Genomic DNA, 7,980 nt, shown 5'->3' with positions numbered 1-7,980 from the left:
ATTAATTCACAGCTACTTTGGGATTAATCAGATTAAAAATATTAATCATTTGACAGCCCTAGTTTTAATAAAACCTTTTGTAGGCCGAAAYTGATTTATTAAAACCTTGTGCATACACTTAAGACTACTTCTTGGTTAAACTGTAAAAGTAGATTATACCAGCAACGTCTTTCTATTTTTACCAACAGTTGCAGAAGGAAATTCTGACACTTTTAGTGAGAAACCACTTGGAAAGAACAAACCAAAAAAAAAAAAGCTTTTGTAAAAAGTGCCACCTACCAAAAATATCAAATTAGCACTGTTGTGCAAATAATTTCAGCACTTACTGTCTAMAATGTGGTTTCCACCATCATTGTGTGAACGAACCCAAAAAGGATAGGTCACATTGTTTGCACATCCAGCATTYGTTGGTTCTAAAATAGCACCGCATCATATGGAGAGAGGTGTGATTGCTCTCTGTTCTGCGGTGATAGCTCATCTCAGACAAGCTGATAACAAGATGAGTCACATTTCCCGTTAAGGAGCAGGTAAAAAGGCTTTTATGCGTACATGTGTATGTGTCAGCTTGTTCCTCGCACAGCGTCTGTTCAGCCCCCTGAACAGGTGCGCTGTCTGTTTCTATTCTTAGTCTGGAGCAGGGAAGTATTTGACAACAGTCTGGATTCATGAGCTCTCTCGTTCCGCCAGATGTAGTTGTGAACGAATGGTTGGGTTGATTTTCGCATTAATTCACATTAATCCCATTACTGGAGCCGTACTGTACCTCCAAATTGAAGGAGAGGACCACATCCGATTTGGACAGGGTGTTCTCGTCCTCTTGGCCCATGTCGATGATGGAGGTGTTGTGCCCCCGCTTCAGTTTCTGGAGTTTAAACTCCCCACCTTTGGACACGGGCATGCTTTCTAGATTGGCCATCAGCTGATTGACGGAAGACTTAAGCTCCTCGATGTACATGGCCTCCATCTCTTTAGACACAAATTTGGGAAACTTCCCACCCTGGGGAAAAAAAGGGACAGTCAATACTCTTTAGAAGACTGAAGCTGACAAAATAGAAAGAAATATTGTAGAGGGGGGAAGAACTCATTATATTAAATGAACAATACAACAGTTGAATGTTTGGTGTCACTTCCTGTTAACTACTTTTAGGCCATTTTTAAAAATTGCTTTTTAGATCTAGTTTTTGATATAAACTTGAATACACATCCAAAGATTTATTTATATTAATAATGGCAGCAGAATGGAAGCTCTCACACGCTGTTAATTCAAGTTACACCATATTAGTAACATATTAACAAAGCATAATACAACAATCTGAGGCTCGACCCCTGCAGAGGCTGACTCACCCTGGCAATCTGGTCCGCCATCTGAAGACGACCATCTAGTTCTCTTCTGATCTGAGCAGCCTGCTCGTCCAGATTGTCCAGCTAATGAAGAACAGAGAGAAGAAGGTCAGTTAGATCGTTTCACAGACATGAAACACTCAACATATACTGAGGTTAGCATTAAAGGTTGTCTCCCAGAATTTCATTCTCACAATCAAATGTAAAAAATATTTTTATTTAAAATATTCAAAATAATGTTTGTTTTAATATATTGGTAAAAAAAACTTTATCCACACCCTCAAATTCCATTTTATTTTTTTCACATTGTTCTGCTGGAGTTGGGCATTATTTCTCTGTGATCCCGCGAATATTGTGCAGGTAGAGTGGATGAATGAGTGAATAGTCCCACAAAGTGTTGGTTCTTTCTCATTTTTATATACTGCAGTGAAAATGGCTGAAAGAGCAGCTTGGAACAATGCCAGCCCCTGCAGAGAGGTCCAACCTGCTGAAGGATCTGAACAAGAAGACACAAGACAAAGACTCTGGCTACCTGAACTTCTGCTGAACTCTGGCGAGCAGTCTAAGACTGAGACTGAAGATGGCCAATCCTGTCCTGAAAACCCAGCTGTCTGTCTCTCACACACCTCCACACATCCAACAGTTCATCCCAGGACAGCCAAGCTCACCCCCCAGGAGATCAACGATGTATCGCAGACCTCCAGCTGATCCAATAAGAAATAAAACTGGTAACGACCCACAAAAATCGAAYATAGTAATTCACTGTTAGGAAGCAGWTTTTGATAGATGTTTTCATTACAGTATTGTTGTATTTGTGCCCCCTTTCACTTCATGTACATATACCACCATGCCACTATACCACCATGCATATATGTACATGTACATACATGTGTGTGTGTGTGCGTGTGTATATATATATATATATATATATATATATATATATATATATATAGTGTGTGTGTGTATGTAGGTATATATGTATGCATGCATGTGTGTGTAAATGTGTATGTGCCTGATTGTGTGTATAGGTGTGTGCGTTTTGTGTATATTAATTAACGAGGTTATAATTATTGTCCGTAGGTGTGGATGTGTATATGGTAAATGGTACTGAACTTATAGAGYGCTTTTCAAGTTCCTCCGGACCCCAAAGCGCTTTACACTAACAGACATTCACCCATTCACACTCACATTCACACACTGATGATGAAAAACTACACTGTAGCCACAGCTGCACCGGGGCACACTGACAGCTGCCATGCACCGGCGCCACCGGACCCTCTGACCACCATCAGCAGGCAAGGTGGGTGAAGTGTCTTGCCCAAGGACACAATGACTGAAACGGCTGGACGGGGGATCGAACCAGCGACCTTCCGGTTCCAGGATGACTCCCCTAACCACTCCGCCACAGCCGCCAATGTGCGTATATGTGTTTATATATGTGTGCATGGGTATATGTACATACATCTGTTTAAGTTTGGTTGCTGGGTGTTTGTTCTCTTCATTTGCTGATGGTCAGATGTCGGGTGTGGTGTCCTGTGTGTTATTGGTGTTCATTTCACATGTTGTATAATTTCTTTCGGTTTCTCTCTTTACTGTTCTTATATTTCTCTTCTACTTTTTCTTTTTCTTCCTCACTATAGTATTAAAAAAGCCACTGATGATGCAGAAATTAAGAAACTAACATTCAGTTTTGTTTTCAACTGAAGGGGCAAAAAAAAAAGGAAAAAGAAAAAAAGGAAGCAGTTTTTGATAGATATTTTCATTACAGTATTGTTGTATTTGTGCCCCCTTTCACCTCCTACTCCCTCCATTCCTCCCTCAACACACTAATGATCACACGATTGTCACAAGGCCTCCACAACCCTATACCYTTGCTTGATGTCTCTGGATCTTCTAACTTTTGATACGAAGCACTGCATTGTTTTGTAATTACCACAATTTATCTTGCCATGTGTGCGCTCTGTTTCCTGCTGATCACACAGAACTGTGAGCGCTCTGTGTGCTGAACCTCCTTTTTATATTCACACCTGGCTCTCTTTTGCTTTTGGGATTCCCATCTTTCCTCTCATTTCCAATTTTTTTCAAATCTTCTCTTTTCCAAATTTACTAGAAATATTTATTGGCTTTTTGATCTGGGCTCTAGAACTCACCAGAACTTTGTGKAGCTATGTGGAACTAACAAAACCTAGCATAGCATAAAAATAAGGAAACTTGTGTTTGTTAGATTGTTTCTTTGTTGTAACAAATCTTATACCRTTGGAAAGCCTGTTGATTTCCATTTTCAATGGTGTCACATTTGTAAGGAACATGCATTTGTGGGATGAGCAGTAGAGCTGAGTATGTGGGATGTACACAAGAAAAAATTTGCCAAATCCTCTGTCATTGCCAAACAGCTATGTTTTCCTGTTGACTGAGCTTCTGGTCCCCCCCCCCCAGGAGATGACAACCAGGTGCCTGCTCTAATTGCCAAGAAGCATTGTTACAGCAAAGAATCTACCAAACTCAGCTTTCCTTTTTTGTGTTAAGTATATTAGAGCCTCACACCTGCTAGGTCAGGAACATACACTCTTTAATGGTTAACCCCTCCTGTAACAACCTGAACAAACTCTTCCACCCACCTAACCATCATTCCCACTTCCAGCCCCCCAACATCTCATTACAAAACGAGTAACAAAAAAAGATCTTTATGCCTGAAGGGGCAACATCGGTGTCTGCTGTTTTGTCATAGTGAGGAGCTGTTAAAATAATCATAAAATTAACCGTCTTCATGAGACCCTTAAAAACACACCTGCTCCAATTGTTGAAGGGTTTCAAAATCTTACACCTACATATTAAGAAGGCCTGCAATATGCTTTTACAGCACCAGATGGCCCTAGACTTACTTTTGGCTTCACAAGGAGGTATCTGTCACATCACAGGGTTTAGTGCTGCACCTCCGTTCCTCACAGAACAGGAAAACATGACCTCTGTCACYCACCGCTTGAACTCTCTGCTAGCTGACCTCAGGGCTCAGGACACTTCTGGTGTCTGGGACCGGTAGTCCTGGCTCACCTTTGGAAGGTGTTTGACTTTAAAGATTAATAACACCCACCTCAGTTTTTCTTGTTATCCTTTTCCCTGCACCTTATCATTCAAGTCATCAAAAGGTGTATTATTTCATGATAACCATCCCACTTCTCTCCAATATGAGCTTCTTCCTTTATCTGACCCTGGCTTCTTCTTACTCCCTCTTATTACTCTGACAGCGTCATCTTGATGTAAACAGATTATAAATTATATCTCTCTTTAGGCTAATGTTTCCTCATTTGTTTCTTTGTCACACACTCAGAGACTTCTGACTCCCAAAAATAGCTGCCTTGCCATTTCATTAGTGTATACTTAGTACATTTTCAATGTACTCGGTGTACAAATGTTCCCTAATGAAGTTTACTACCCTCTATTCCTCTGATGAAACTTAGCATGTACTTCTGTGTTTAATCTACCTGTTTGTCATCATGTATGATCAGAAAAGAAGAATGCAGAAGAAAAATTACATCGTGCTATGATGAACTGCAATAAAATAAAATTAAATATGTTTGTGGATGAGAAGTGTATTAAAAACTACTCATTTTGACTACAATGTCATAAATTCATTATATTTTGACTTCTGAACTCAGWTTTTTTTTCTTTTAAAACTCCAGAGACTCTGATGCGTAAAAATCACTGGATTTTCTTTTTAACGCTACAGGACAAAGCTTGAGCTGAACATTAGAGCAGAATTACAGAAATCAGGACTTGCAACTTGAAAACTTTTGGAACTCGGAGGCAAATGGCCGAGGAGAACAGCGTATCTTGAAAAAGCCCCGGTGGATGTACAGTAGTTATGTTGTTGCGAGTTCTGTCGAACTGGTATGGCTTTTTAATGCTTTAACCTTGATGTGGGCAATGTCTCTGTAACCTCACGCCATGTTTTCAGCTGCAGCTGTTGGCGCCAAAAACATAAAATAAAGAAAACACTGAACTCGCACCAAAGAAATAAGCATTTCAGTAAAAAGAAAAAAAAACTAAGGAATTAGTTCATACATGAGTAATTCAATAGTTCCTTTTCTTTATATTCAGTGTATCACCTGTTTGTCTCCCAGCAGTTGTGGAAATGATTCTGAATCATAAATCACTTATTTGTATGCTGGTTAAGTATTTAAAGTAGTTTCTTCTCTGATATTATCTTTTTAATTTATTGGAGCAGAAACTTTTTTCTTTTTTGTTATCCGGGGAAGTTATTGATGAAGATAATAAAACCAGAAGACAAACACTCTTACGTACCAAAAATCTGTTTTTGTTTATGTGGTAAACACCAGACGGACACGAACGAAGCCTTGGTGGCTAATTTGAACACGACACTATGTGAGTGTGGATTGATCTAATTATAATTGCCTGTCATGGTTTCAAATTTTTTATCCATATTGATACAAGCCTGTGCTCTTTGTTTGATATGACTTGTGTTCATTTAAAACAAAGTTTCTAAAGTCAAAATGTGCTATTTATTTCACTTTTTTTGGTTGTAATTTTTGTCTTCTCAGTGAAAAAACGACCCCTTAGGAAAATGATTTAATTAGGATAGTTTGTGCTACATGAATAATTTCCCACAAGACACAGTTAAAATCAAGCAGTAAAATATCTAAAGCTGTTGCTGTATAAGAGGAATCCCTAAATATTTTCACTGCTTTAATTTTAGCATCTTGTGGAGAACTAAAAATGGCTGCAGAGCAAAAGGCGCCTAATAAGATAATTACAGGTTTTCCAAGAATATTTCAATTCAGACCACCACTTTTTTTAGACTGGTGATATCAATGTAACATCAAAGCAGACATGGTGTACAGAATCAATGCAAAATTTAACTTTAACTTTAATTAATGAAATTATCTTCTATTACTAATTATGTTATTTATTGTTTGTATCAATTTCTATCTGAAAAGAGAAAAAAATATCTACATGATTTTTTAAATATTTTTATTAAGTTCTTTTGGCAAAGTTGAAACATGTAAATAATAGCTTAAATGTGAAAGGTTACCTAGGACTAGAAAAATGTGGAATTACAAGTAAATGTGRTGTGCATCCCAGAGGGTGCTCACGCAGATCAGTGAGTCTGAAAAATAGTAGACCAAGAAATAAAAAGGCTAATCAGAGCCCCGTTTCTTCTGACCAACTGCAATCACAGCAGCATGGTGTGGCACACAATCATAGACTGAAATTCAAAAGAGATCTCCTCAGTGGCTCCAAGAAAGCCTGTGGCTATATCACCAATGGAGATTTTTTATTTTTGGGAAGTGTCAAGTGTTGTGAATTTGTCCTTTTCATGCCGATTTCAATCAGAAATCAGAAATTCTGTTCTGWAAAACAACCGAGCTGAGACGGCACTAAAAATAAAGCTAATGTCAGTACAAGTTTAAAAAAAAAAGCTAAGACTCAACATGAGGCATAAAAACACTTTGATGAAGCAGAAAATAATCAGGATTGCTTAAAAATGATAAAAGTATAAAATGTCCTCCCTTGTGATGAAAATCAGAAACATTTGTAGTTATTTTATAAACAACAAATTTCCCATTAGCTGACATGAGGAAACAGGGGACATATTTGGTGTCTCTGTCCTGCTGATTATATATACTTTACATTTGTTCAGAGTTTTTTTTCCACGGTCAAAACATCTCATTCTTGTCAGATTTGAAAGCCGTGACTCACTAGTCAACAGCTGAGGTCTGTGGCCTGATTAAGACAAATCTGCAGCACCTAAAGCGACGCAAACCGTTTCTCACAGCAGTGAGGTCTGAGTTCACATTAAAAGATAAAACTTAGCTTCTTCTTGCATTGTGAAATCCTGGCTTTTCTTTTCTTTCTTTCTTTTTTTTTACATGACCTGAAACACAGTAGGAATTATGATGGGCTGGTTTTCATAAAGCACRCCCTATAAATGAGATAATAAACTGAAGGATGAAAATCTGAAACCTTGACCCTGGTAATAAAAGTGATGGCTGTGGTATGCTGTGAGGTTGACATTGTTTGGCAATTAAGCACCTCTACAAATCATTTCAGCTATTTTGAGAGATGGCCTTTTTCCTATCAATACAGAATATTCCAAGGCCCAAAAAAGCAGCTAAATATTCAAAAGAGATTAAATCATTTGAAACAGATGTCATAACCTTCACAGTTACCAGACCACAGTCTAGCTGAACATGTGAGACTGACACTAGATGTGATAATGAAAYGACGACTGGAATAAAAATGATGTTATTTTTATTAAGTTTCAGAAAAGTTTCAGTCACCTATGASCTTTTGGAAGAATGTCCAAATAATATGTATGGTCCATAAAATCTGGGCTTAAGTTTTGTAGCTATCCAAACCTAGATGTTTACAATGAACAGATGTCTGCTTTTAACCGAGACACGTCTGATGTGCTTGGGGTCAAACTTCAGATCACTAACTATGTTTGCATGTGTAAAATAATCTGGGTGTATTTGGGTACAAAATTAATGAATCTGATCATGATGAGTGTTTCCGTGCACCAAGTATTTCTTTATACAAGTAATGACGCACAGAGTTGTAAACTTTCCTTAGAAAACCACAGAAGTTCTGCTGTGATGAATCTAAACTATATATATATAT

General features: G+C 38.1%; 1 protein-coding gene across 12 annotated transcripts in view; it reads right to left on the bottom strand.

Moving 5' to 3' along the window:
* cadpsb (Ca2+-dependent activator protein for secretion b) overlaps positions 1-7,980 on the bottom strand; it is an 89,097-nt gene that overhangs the window by 46,772 nt on the left and 34,345 nt on the right. For all 12 annotated transcript variants that reach the window (XM_014006182.1, XM_014006189.1, XM_014006190.1 and 9 more), the window contains exons 4-5: positions 1,345-1,425; positions 764-997 (exon numbers count right to left, since the gene is read on the bottom strand). In XM_014006182.1, the coding sequence (XP_013861636.1) occupies positions 764-997; positions 1,345-1,425 (315 nt within the window). The remainder of the gene's footprint in view (positions 1-763; positions 998-1,344; positions 1,426-7,980) is intronic.

This window comes from Austrofundulus limnaeus, unplaced genomic scaffold, assembly GCF_001266775.1.
Source record: "Austrofundulus limnaeus strain Quisiro unplaced genomic scaffold, Austrofundulus_limnaeus-1.0 Scaffold35, whole genome shotgun sequence".
Taxonomy (NCBI): Eukaryota; Metazoa; Chordata; class Actinopteri; order Cyprinodontiformes; family Rivulidae; genus Austrofundulus; species Austrofundulus limnaeus.
Note: the sequence above shows the minus strand (reverse complement) of the source record. Positions and strands in the feature narration are given on the sequence as shown.